We start from the raw sequence: 13,000 nt of genomic DNA, 5'->3' as shown, positions 1-13,000 counted from the left end.
TTTCTCCTGTGATTACTTTAATTTAAATGAATTATTTTTTTATTCACTGCAAGTTCAATTAATTTGTTTATCCCTAATTTATTGTTCCCAACTTACGCCTATATTCTACCATTACAATCTATTAATATTGTAATGTTTGTTGTCGTCCCTTTTGAGTGGTCAACCTTCTATATTGTTCCGGCCGTCTATTGCTAACTACATTATAAGTTGGTTCTCCTATTTTTATAATGTCCTTTTCATCTATATAAACAGGTGAGGATGGTTAGATATATAATATTTCGATCATGATTACCAATTATATAAAATCATTAGGCTCACTATTGATAAAATAAATTAACATAAAATGAATTATTCATTCATAAAGCTTCACCATGTCTGCTGATATTTCAAAGTATCATTTTTGTGCCTTCTTTGCATACATAATCACAAGTCGAAATTTCATAGAAAAAACATTCATTATATTTTAACACTATATTTTCGTGGAAAAGTATAGAATTACAAAATCAGGGAGGAAACAAATAACTAAAGTTTAGAAGCAAAAGCAAGGTTGAAGATTTCATAAGTTAATGATGGACGGATATACAAATGCTGTGTTGATTCAATTACCACATTGGCCACCGGGTCCTCCAAATTGGATTGTATTTCCGACATTTCCTCCTTCATCTCCATAGTGTTCGGCATTAAAACAATCAGGGTCGTCGACAAAAGCCTCTGTCATGTGTTTTTCAGGTCCAAAATCTGTTCTTCCTCGATCTTGAATGGAGATATATATAAAGTAACAAGCATGAACAAAGTTGTTATCTGGAAAATAACCAGATCCCATTTGAGGACTGATAGTGTTAGGAGGAGTAAATGTTCTCCCACCCCACCCCACTCTCTCTGCCGAGGTCAGGTTTGAGAATAATCTCCCTGGATAATATCCAACATCATGCCCAAACAGATTCAGCCACCAATTTTGAGTTTCTCGGTCCTGAAAATGTATATATATACTTTTTTGTCAATGACATAACATTATTCTTAATTTTCACACTCAAAGTTGTATACAGTTGATTGTGAAGTTGTATAGACATCGACGTCACCAAAGTAATAGTAAAATTAGTCTCAATGGAACGCCCTCCGTAGATAGATACTTTGCCCACGCGTGAACCAAGGAACATATACGGATGCGTTTGGACAAAACCTGGGCATTGGAGATTGTAACATCCCGTCTTGTCGAAATTATCTGTCTGCAACATTTTATAAGGTTAGTGAGGATCTTTTTACTAGAAAAAAAAGAAAGTAAAGATTATAAACAAGTCTCTTCTTCTTACTGTCCATAGTGAGTAGAAATAAGTTGCACTGTTACCACCGTATATTTGTGGAGCCACCTTTAACACAGATTAAATGATAAGTATAAAAAAACCTCAATAAATGTAATAATGAGCTAAATATATTTTTATTCTTTAAATATTGTTAAAAATTGTATTTAATCTCTAAATTAAATTATAAAATATTTAGTCTTTTTATTTTATGAAAGTTACGTAAAACATCAATTTTCACAACATGTAAAATATGTATAATATATAACATTCACATGTTATATGTAATGCGTTGAAGAGATGTTTTATATGACTTTCGTAAAATATAAAAGTGAAACACTTTACAATTTAGTTTAGGGATAAAATACAATATTTTTTAAAAAAGAAAAATATATTAATTTAACTTAATAATAATTATTTCAATTAAAACTCACGTGCCACCCCAAAGAAATTTTGTTATTGCCTCCATTCGCAACAAATACTTGAGCAAGACTTTCTTGAACCTTGGTCCTGAGTCTTGGATTATAAATGCTGTTTGTTCCCTTAACTTTATAAAAAGGACTGAAATCTGGTGTAACATATATTTCTGCAGCCTACAAAATTGAATTCAATGATGATTCAAATAAAAACAAAGAATGAGACATGCATTCCATAGAAATAAAATTACAAAATCTGAGAAAAACTTACATGAACACCGGGAACACTTTCAAACATGTTTTGATTATAAAATGATAATTTTCCCTGAATGAGTTCATCTTTTGTTGTTCTTCGAATGGGAACAGTTCCGTTTGGACATTTTTCTTTTTGAAGTCCAAATATAAATTCATTCGATGAATCTTTCGTATTTATCTTTTCAAATGACTTATAACTAGGCATTCTCTGTAAATAAATAAAACAAATATTATAAGTATAATTGACTAAAAGTTAATCTCATTTAAAAATATTAAGAAAAAATAATGTACCTGCAATTTATGATCTTTCAATAAAGGATGATCAAATGCTGGTTGCTTGTGAATATCAACGCAATCAACAATATATCCAAACTTTGTCTATAAAATTCAAAATAGATAATATATAAAAAAATTAATCATACCTAAAGTAAAATAGAATGGAACAGAAGAAGAATACGCACTTGAATGCTTTTAACAGAGGGTTTGTTAATAATTTTTAATTGTGTTTCTATCTCCAAATCATCTATGTGAATAGCATGAACTCTATTACTATCATGACTATTTACGAACCACAATACAAAGAGTAATATCTTGATCATTTCTTATGCAGATCCTTCTATCTATCAAATAAAATATGAGTGTCTATTGGATCACCTTGTGCGATTGCCTCTTTATAGCCATTAGCACTCAAGAAAGATTGGAGGATAATTGCATTGTATGAATCAACAGAAAAAAAAATCAGTTATAAATGATTATTATATTATTGCTAAAAATATTATTTTTATTACGTTGACTGAATTCTAATAGTTTGCACTTCTAATAAAAGAATTATTTCAACCTAATTATAACTAAATGTTATACGTCATTGTAGAAAGATGGATTGCAATTATTGTGTTTTAAATGATTTATTGATTACAATTTATAAATGTTATTTTTAAATTTATTGTTGCCTAAATTGAGATCATGGAGGAATTATAGTCAACTATTATGTTCAGTATTGCATTCATTAATCTTTATTACTAAGAAATTGTAATCAGTTATATTTTAAATAATTATATTAATAATAATTTTCAAGAGATTGCATTATATTTTTTCTTTGTATGGGTTAATGTTCAAGAGGATATAAAGTTCAATAGAAGGACCAATAACTTTCAATTTGAAAAGACATTAATGTCATACACAAAACATAAAATGAGATGAAGTTGATACTATGAAATCTGAGTTCTTATAATTTAGAATTTTAAAAAAAAACTTATAAAGTGAAACTTATACCATGGTTCTGTCATTTTCACGAAGGACTTCAATCCTTGTCTTTCAAGCCATTCTCGAAATGTAAAACTTTCCCTTCTGAAGAAATTTGATAGCGTATTTATGAGGAATGATTTTCCTCATCTTCTAGTGGTCAATAAAAGCTTTTTGGGCTTCTTCTTCACTATCCACCCTTCAAGATTTGAGGCTCATGATTTTCGGCCAACAGTTTTGATGCATTTACGCTGAGATGAAGAAGCCATTTGCAATGAATATAAAGGATGACTTGAAGCAAAGTGACTTTGAGATAGAGTAGGAGAGTGATTCAGGGTGAAAGTTTGATGAACAATTTAACATATTAGGATTTTTCCTTAATGGATTAAGTTTAGAGGGAAATCCAAAACTTTAAACATAACAACACAAACTTCTAGATTTAATCGATTACCCAAATAGCTTAACTGCTTATTTTAATGGGCGTTGTTCCCTCCACCATCACCTTTGCTCCCTTCACCTCCTAACAAAATTTTTAATGATAAATTACCCTTTAATTTTTAATTATTTTACTTTTAACCTTATTTATTTACCAAATCCTAAATCATTTCTCACTTTCACTCTAGCATAGCCTCACCCCCAGCTTTCTCTTACTCTCTTCTCTCTTTGAGATTTGTTTCTTCCACCTCCGTCTCACTCTTTTCTTACTTCCAATCTTCTTCTCCCCTATTGTGACTTTTGTTTACTAAAAGTATGGTGGTGTAGTGTGTAGTTATTGTGGTGTATTTGGTTGGAGGTAGCAAAGCTTTGTTGGTTCTCCAGTGATTAAAAAAAGTGACAAAACTTAGTGGTGGTGCAAGAAGGTTCGGTGGTGGCAAAGCTTCCTCTTAGTGATGGTGGTTAAAGGTGGTCCTGCGAGCTTCACAAGCACGGTAATGGATGTGAAAATGTGTTGATTTTTAAACGGATGTCAACATCCATGAACGGATCTCGACATTCGTTAAAGGAGAAATGAATGTGCCTTGTCCATTGAGGCTTGCACGATTATCTTCTTCTTCTGCACACAAAACACACAGGCAACCAACGAGCACAACAAACAAAATGTATATTCAAATACATTAAAATGAAATGCATACTACGTTAAGCCTAGTAACAAGCTCTTGAAAGATTTGGGCTGAAGCAAAAAGATGGAGTATACAACTGTAGTTTCACTCGTAGAGGAAAATTAGGGTTTCATTTCATTTTCGCCTATTTAATTTGCAATCCACCCATTCACAGCCTCGCTTGCTACTTGCATAATTTGGGCAAATTTGATATTGTTTTTGAATTTTTTTTTCTTTATTTTTTGCGTTTCTGCGTCTGCATTTGGCTGGTAATGCATGATCAATTTGTTCGTACCATCTAAGACTCTGTCTTTGATGAATGCTCAAATTCTTAAATCTGAGGCCTTTGTTCTTTCGACTTTTCTGAATAATAATCGTTTTCGTGTTAGTTTTTCACCACCACACCAGCAACACACAAGTAGAGACCAAAATGAAGAAGAAAGAAAGAATGAAGTGGAAATGGATATTGAGAATGGTAGAGGAAAAAATATATATGAAAGAAAGATAGAAACTAAGAGTTGGAGGGGTTAGATATGGAGAATGGTATAGAAAAAACGGATATGAAAGAAAGAGAGAAACTGAGACTTGGGGGGGGGGGTGCTACTGTGAGTGAAAATGAGTGGTAAGGAATTAGTGTTTCATATAAAAGTAAAAAAGGTAAATGGTTAGAGTAAAAAGGGTAATTTGTAATTAAAATTTTTTTGAGGAGGTGTAGGGAGGACTTGGGGTGGTGGAGGGAGTAGCTCTCTATTTTAATTCAACACACTGAAACAACAATCACAACAAATAGTGAAAAAATCTTAATCGATTATATAAGTTCCTTAATCGATTAAAATGCGACTAATCTCAGGTTTTTGAAAAACACATAAATACTGAGAAAAGTCTAATTGATTACATTATTTATATAATTGGTTAAAATTCACACAATATGTTTCGTACAAGATTTCACTCCAATCAAGGACGTATCAATACATACATCAAAATGAATGTTTACAATAAACGAATGATGCATGATTTGACAGTATTAAATCTTGTTACCACTTGAAGACCTCAAGTAGTATACGATTCATCCTTTAATCCTTGCTTGAGTTTTTGTGCCTCCAATTTCTTTCATTTCCCTGTAAAACAGTCATAAGGTCTTGATGCAGGTACCCAAATGAACTTGAGGTCTTTGCTGTTAGTGGTCTGAGTTGGTTTCTTGGGAATCCACTTAAATTTTCCCTTGGGAACACCAACTTTCTTATAATAACAAGATTTTGCAGTATGACTAATAATGTTACAGTAAAATCAAATAATAGATGAAGGTTTACTCAAATAAGAAAACTTCTTTGAATTTATTTTATTGCTTTTACCCATGTAACATATTCCTTGTTTGTTATAATGACCCTTCTTTGGGATCCAAGCATAACTTCCAAATTGGATCTTCCTAGAGTAAACTTAGATAAAGTACTTGTCAAGTATTCAATTCTCTCTAGGTGAGTTAGGCAATCAATACAGTCTTGAACAACAATTTTCACTTTAGTTTTAGCATTCTTAATAGACTGTAAAACGGTATCAAGTTCAGTTTTCAAACAAGCATTATCATCAACAAGGTTATTTATTTTGTATTCTAAGTCCCTTTTTTCACTATTTAATCGATTAACCTTGTATTGTAGCTTCATTGCTTCAACATGCAGTTCTTGAAAAGCATCTAACAGTTGATAGTACCTATCTTCTATTGGTTCATTCGAAATTGTAGCCATTGCTTTCTAAATTCATAGAACCAACCATTAGACATAGATTTGTCTCTTCTTCTAGAATTTTATCATCGTCATCACTTAAAGAGCAACCTGAATCACAGTCTTCCCAAATTGTATATGCTTTCTTTTGCTTGTTCCTTCTTTTGTCTTGATTTGACTTTTCATCAATCTTTTGTTTCATTTTCAAGACTGGACATTCTGGTTTGATATGGTCTTCTTTGCCACATTGATAGCATGTAGGAGTCATAGCCCTTCTACTCCTTTTGTTGCCTCTAGCATTCCCTGCAAAATCAGAAATAGCATTTCTAGATTTCATGAATCTTGAAAATTTCTTTACCATCATATTCATTACTTCCTTTTCTAGAATTTCTGAATCTGAGTCTACATCACAATCATGCTTTCTTGAACCGTTCTTGATTGTAGTCTTGAGGGAAATAGAGTGTTTTTGTTCACTTTCTTCTTCTTCCCTCAATCTGCCTAACTCATGCTCATGCTCCCTTAGCTTCCAAACAAGGTTTCCATATTCATAGTTGTTAGATCTCTAGATTCTGAAATGGCAGTAACCTTAGGTTGCCAACTTCTATTCAACCTTTTTAGAATCTTGATGTTGATCTCTTCCTTGTCAAAGGTTTTTCCAAGAGCAACAAGATGATTTACAATATGTGTTAACCGTTTCTGAACATCATAGATGTTCTCTCCAGCTTTCATCCAAAACATTTCATACTCCTGAATTAAAGAATTTTTCCTAGCCCTCTTAACTTCATCAGTACCTTCATGTGTAACTTCAAGGACATCTCACATTTCTTTGGCAGTTGTGTAGGTTGATATCTTGAAGAATTCATCAATAGTTAGTGTAGATGAGATGATGTTCTTTGTTTTCACATCATAATGTGCTCTTCTACTTTCATCCAAACTTCATTCTAATAAGTTCTTGACCATTGTCTTGCCATCAGTTACTTTAGTAGGCTCATATGGACCATTAATAACTACATCTCATACACCTTTATCAATTCATTCCAAGAAAATCTTCATTATGATTTTCCAAAAGGGGTAATTTTCACTTGCAAACAGTGGTGGTCAGTTTGTAGATGCACCTTCTCCAAAAGTTTACTGAAAACCTAACCGATTAAAATTCGAGTAAAGTTCGAATTTCCAACTCTGATACCAATTGTAGAAAAAGTTTGGCCAATATTGTCAACTAGGAGGTGGGGTGAATTGGCTTCCCCTTTGAAAAATTAGTTCTTTAAAAAGCTTTTTGAAATCTTTGTAGTTTTCTTGGAATGCAATTAATCAAGAACAAAGACAATGTAAAATTGTAGGGAATGAGAGATTCACAAAACTATTTATACTGGTTCGGCCCATTGCCTACGTCCAATCTTCCTTCAATCAACCTTAGATTGAAGGGATTCCACTATATTGATTGAGTTCGTATAAGCAAGACATACAAAAAACAATCCTCTCAATGTACTCTCCTTTCTAACTCCAAATCAACTATAGTCACCCAAAAAGATCACCCTCTCTCTGTCACCCTTAGAGTAATACCAAATCTAAGTCAAGAACTTCAACAAGTCCTCTTCCTGGCCACACAACAACAAAGGTACAATTAGCCTTAATTGTAGATAACTCTGATTAGGAAATGTACACCTCAATGTGCAGAAATGATCAGCTTCTTTGATAGCACTTCAATCTTGCAAGAATCTTTAAGGATTTCTTCCAAATAGTAGTATTGATTCTTGAAGGATTTCAGGACGCTCCTGCAATTAAGATCTCAAGAAACAAATTAGATATTAAAGATATAAATCACAAAAGTTGTTGAATACATAGAGCACTACATCTATTTATAGATTTATCAGTACTGATACATTTTAATCGATTAACTAATTAATGTAATCAGTTAAGATTTTCTCACAACTTTACCAGATATACATTTGGACATATTTTAACAGATTAAAAGTGCATGCAATTGATAAACAATTCATACAAGCCACAGTATTTAAAAATATGATTGTTATGCACTTATGGCTTTCTATGAAAAAGGTTTTCATATAAAACACATTTTAACTAATTAGGAAATTAACATAATCAGTTAAGTTCCATACTTGAGAAAATTTTGAAAACTTTTCCATTTATAATACCTCAATGCACTCAATAAGCATGTGCAGGCATAACCACGAGTTTTAATCGGTTATCCACATAATCTAATCGGTTAAAACTTTGTGTTTAGCCTCTGTTAAGCATGTATTGATATATGATGAATTTAACAGATTATACAAACATAGTAATCATTTAATTCATGCAAGTATGCAATGTGCAAAGTGTTTTAATCAAAGATTCATTCTTAATCAATGAATTCATATATCATATAGTTCAAGAACAATCACAGATATAATCAAACAATAGTATTTTCATTTTGTTGTGCAATAAACTATAAAACATTTCTTTTGTCATCATCAAAAATACATATGTGAGATATGGGTTCAGCTGTATATTGTTCCCCTATCAACAAGCTGTAATCAGTTCCAGCTGTGGGTTAACCGATTCTAGTAAGTGAATTGAATTGGTGAATTCCAATAAGAAATTTGAAAGGAGAAGCAAGGTTTCAACAAACTTCAATTTGATGGCTTTTTTTTATGAAAGTTAATTAATAGGAAATTAGGTACAGATGGAAGGAAGAAAAGATGGAGGGATAGAGTGAAATTGGAGAGCGTGGAAATTAAACTTGGTCTACAAGAATGAGGAGGATAAAGAAAGAAAAAAAAAAGCAGAAAGAAGAACAAGAATCAAGTGCTCTGTTGTGTTGGGTTAAAGTTAGATTCAGGAAACATATAGAAGGTTTGGGTTAGAGTTTGAGCTTATGGACGGTGACTGATCCCCACCTATGGACTACACTTATGATTATTTTTTTATTTTATATACACAAAATTATTCTACAATAACCTTTATTTATCATACATAATTAAACGAGATTTATTTTTAAAATTGTAAAATATGAATTATATTATGTAAATATTTATTAGAAAGCATATGGTTATATTTGATTCAAAATTGCTTATCAATTTCATATTAGGAATTTTGTGTATGCGAACCAAGAAGCTATAGAAAACAAGAAATAAAAAAGATATCCATATAGTTGGTAAAAAAATTAATAAAATATTTCTAAATGGTTAGTGAATATTATAATTGATTCATATTTTAATTATTATTGAATAAGAAATCATTTAGGACATCTTATTTATATAATCACCATAAAACTAATGTGAATACAAGAACATTTGAATTATATATAACTATAACATTATCTTTTATTAAAAAACATAAAGAATATATGGTTAGAATAACATAATCTTTAGTTGAATCAAGTCCTTGTCGGACTTAGTAGAACTGTATTCAGGTTAGGTTGACAAAATTATATCTCAAATGAAGTGGATCAAGTTTATATTGAATCGAGTCTAATTGGACCCACATAAGACTGAGTAGATTTGGTCGATCTCGAGATGAGTTGAGTCATATCCAATTTTTGGTTGGTTTGAGTCTAAATGACGTTTTGATGAATCAAAGTTGAATCCACATCAAGCTAAGTAGAATAGACCAAGTTTGAACTCATCTCAGACAATGTTTATTATGTTCAAATCTAGTTAGGTTAATTTAGTGTAGTGGAAGGCCTTAACTTTCTTGTTAAGTTGCAATAGTAAAAATGAAGTAAGAACCAATTTATTATTAATGTATAATAATTTTCAAATTAAAATATTTTATCCTAATACTAGCTTATTTTAATAGACACTTTTGAAGGCCATAGATTTTTCAACATACTCATTTGGTGAATCAATAAAAAAAACTTATTGATGGGCAAATTAACCATAGAACAAATTAACTACTCTACTACATCCCTTAGAAGTTTTGTTAATATATTTTCATGCTGCTAGATCATTTATTATAATAAGGTGAGCAAAATTAATTTAGTTAACTGAATTATATAATCCTATAAAAAAATTAAACTATTCATAATAACAATTGTATTGTTTTATAATTCAATTTTAGAAAACTGAACTACAAGTTAACTACTCATTAATTGACCTTTACCTTTCCTTTTTTTTTCTTTTTCTTCCATTGGGTCCTATCCTACATACATTAAATCATGAATCGAGTTCCTTTGTAGCTTTTAGATTGACAGGTGGATATTCTTATGTATAAACGTTTAGCATTAATTGTATTTTTATTAAATAGTTTATTACACCTATTTTCATTTCTTTTTCATTTTACTATTCATTTCATATTTCCTTTCCTTTTGTTATAAAAATTATTCTTTTAATTTTAGATAGAACATCTTATAGCATTTTTAACCATGCAACTCTCAATGGAACCAAGCTTCTTAGAAAAATTGATATTACCCCCAATCAAAATTTGTTGGTAATACATTAAATTTGTTGATAAAACTAAAATTACTGATGATCAAAAATCCGTCAGTAAAATTATCGTTAGTAAATTTTACTAACGGATAAAAATCCGTCCACAAGTGAAGTACGCATTACTGACGAATTTATCGACGAATTTTTTTGTCGATATTATCATCTAGTTTACCGACAAGTTTTCTATTGGTAAGTGTCACACATTAGCGACAAATTTATCGACTGATATTTTCGTCTATAAGGGACGTACACATTACTGACAGATTTATCATGGGTAAAAAATCAATATTCATCAATAATTTGTCGGTAATGAAGATTTACCGAAGAATTTATATCCGTTGGTAAAAGCCCATCGATAATTTTAAGAATTTTTTTTGAAAGTTGATGAAAAAATTAGTAGAACAAAAAATAATTCAATATATTTTACTGTTGATAGAACAAAAATTCTATTCAGTTAGTTTGAAATAATGATAAGTTCAATGTTGAAGGAAAGAGAAAGAGGGCGTGGTGGGGATGTCCATGTTGTAGTATTTTAAATTTAATACCTTATTCCTTTTCAAATTCACTTTATAGTACTGTCAAGTGACAAGAGTATGCTATCATGATTTTTTTTATTTGCTACAATAGCTTTTAGTTAAAGGTTTAATACCCTATTTGGTCCCCACTTTTGTTGGACAATGTCAATTCAATCCTCATTTTTAAAAGTGTTTGGAATATGTCCACAGTTAGTAAAATTTGTGTCTAATTTGTCCCTTCTATTAAGTATAACCAAACGGAGTTAGTTCATTGATGATCTAGCATCAGTTATTGACAACGTGTCAATATATTGTTTTGTGCATGCTGACGTGTAACTGACTTAAAAAAGATATAGCGTTTTATTAAGATAGAGTTTTTTAATTTGGGGAAAATGTGATTTAGGGCATAAATAGAACCAATTAGAGTCTTCTTTAATTGTCTTCTTCTCAGCGGTGGGTCTTCTTCCTCTCCTTCCCCTCGGGTCGCTGTAGTAACTGTGGAGCTTCACCAGGTTCGCGTGGTGGATCGAGGAGAGGATGAGGATCTCTTAACAAAAGGACTTGGTAGAGAACACGGCGGAGGAGTGATTGCGGGAAGGTACTTCATCATCGCAAGGCGACCGTCACAGAGCTGCGCAAGGTAGACGGACCCAAACCTATCGTCCCTAATTTTCCACTTGGGGTCGAAGTTGTGGGTAGCGGCACCGAAAAAAGCCATTTTGTTCGGTTTGAATTTGCGAATCCATGGTAGGGTGAGTGTGGATTGGGAGCGGTAGCAGAAGCAGAGGAATGGTTTGTTCTGGGAGGATGAGTTGAACCCACAGGTGCCATTGTTGTCGCAGAAGACAGTGCAGTTACTGAAGTACGGGTCACGACTTTGGTCCCAATCGAGTTGGATTCCTTTATTGAGGAACTGTTGGAGGAAGCCGAGGATGTCGGTCAGGCAGGGGGAGTCTGAGTACTAAGGGGAGTGGTGGGTGGATCTGCACTAAGGGAAGAGGGGGGAGGGAGTTTTGATGATGTGGCATTGGGAGGGGCAGTGGGAGTAGTTGGGGAGGGAAGGCGACGAGCAAGGATGGAGGAAGGAGAGGCGAGAGCATGTGGCAACTGTACAAATTTGAAGAAGAAAACCCACCGTTGTACCGTGTTCGCAAAAGGAGAAGAAGACCCTAATTGGTTCTATCTATGCCCTAAATCATATTTTCCTCAAATTAAAAAACCCTACTTAATAAAACACCATATCTTCTGTTAATAAGTAACACATCAGCACGCATAAAACAATATATTGACACGTTGCCAATAATTGGTCCAGATCATCAATGCACTAATTTTGTTTGGTTATACTTAACGGAAGGGATAAATTAAACCCAAATTTTACTAACTGTGGACATATTTCAAACACTTTTAAAAATGGGAATTGAATTGATATCGTCCAATGAAAGTGAAACCAAAGAGGGTATTAAACCTTAGTTAAAAGATTAAATACTGGTTCATATTTTAGTGGATTAAAGTTAAAATAAGTGAGACAAATTTATTATAATTTATTTTTTTAGATGAACCATGATATAAAACTAAATTTTACTACTGCTGGATTTTATTTCAAGCATAGTCAAATTCCTTATATCGTATGCACTTTGTTTTATTTTCTAAAAAGCTGAAACAATTTTGTTTTGGGTGACTAATCACGTGAAAGGTTAGAAATATGGGTATCACGTGAGATTTTTTTTATCTCTAATCCAAGGTCCAAATCTTATCATTTTAAATAGTGTGAGAAGTTTTATAAACTTGGACTATTTAGAAACTATTTTCAAAGAATAAATATTTATGGTAGCACACTTTTTTTTTTCTTTTAAATATTTATTAGACTAAGTCACATATTGCAAACTTTCTTGACAGTTCTTTAATATCTACGATTAGAAGGTGATTATTAGGCTTCGATGAAAAACTTGCACGTGAAAATCCTTCCTTAACAATTATTTTAAGGTGTGGCTCATTTATTTATTAAATTTCATCCAGGTCTTAAAAATCA

General features: G+C 31.9%; 1 protein-coding gene and 1 non-coding gene across 2 annotated transcripts; one reads left to right on the top strand and one right to left on the bottom strand.

Moving 5' to 3' along the window:
- Positions 1–522: 522 nt before the first annotated feature.
- Positions 523–2,568, bottom strand: LOC124840923 (protein neprosin-like). Its single transcript, XM_088113490.1, has 7 exons — positions 2,431–2,568; positions 2,261–2,347; positions 1,986–2,177; positions 1,733–1,891; positions 1,311–1,367; positions 1,080–1,226; positions 523–970 (listed from the first exon to the last, which is right to left on the bottom strand). Exons 1-7 carry the CDS (start codon positions 2,566–2,568, stop codon positions 599–601), a joined length of 1,152 nt encoding a protein of 383 aa, XP_087969616.1. The 3' UTR covers positions 523–598.
- Positions 2,569–4,575: 2,007 nt separating this feature from the next.
- Positions 4,576–4,657, top strand: LOC124840924 (small nucleolar RNA snoR117). Its single transcript, XR_007029079.1, has one exon. It is a non-coding gene; the product is annotated as a small nucleolar RNA snoR117 (small nucleolar RNA).
- Positions 4,658–13,000: the final 8,343 nt, after the last annotated feature.

The sequence above is a fragment of the Vigna umbellata genome, chromosome 1 (genome assembly GCF_029865625.1).
Source record: "Vigna umbellata cultivar VRB3 chromosome 1, Vumbellata_1.0, whole genome shotgun sequence".
NCBI lineage: Eukaryota > Viridiplantae > Streptophyta > Magnoliopsida > Fabales > Fabaceae > Vigna > Vigna umbellata.
This window is presented reverse-complemented; position numbering and strand designations above follow the sequence as displayed.

Excerpts from the sequence above, each read along its gene's own strand:
- LOC124840923 (XM_088113490.1), bottom strand. The coding sequence starts at position 2,568 with ATGATCAAGATATTACTCTTTGTATTGTGGTTCGTAAATAGTCATGAT. Across the intron at positions 1,892-1,985 it reads AAAGTGTTCCCGGTGTTCAT|GCTGCAGAAATATATGTTAC; the intron begins GTAAGTTTTTCT and ends TCAATTTTGTAG. Across the intron at positions 971-1,079 it reads CTAATTTTACTATTACTTTG|GACCGAGAAACTCAAAATTG; the intron begins GTGACGTCGATG and ends ATACATTTTCAG.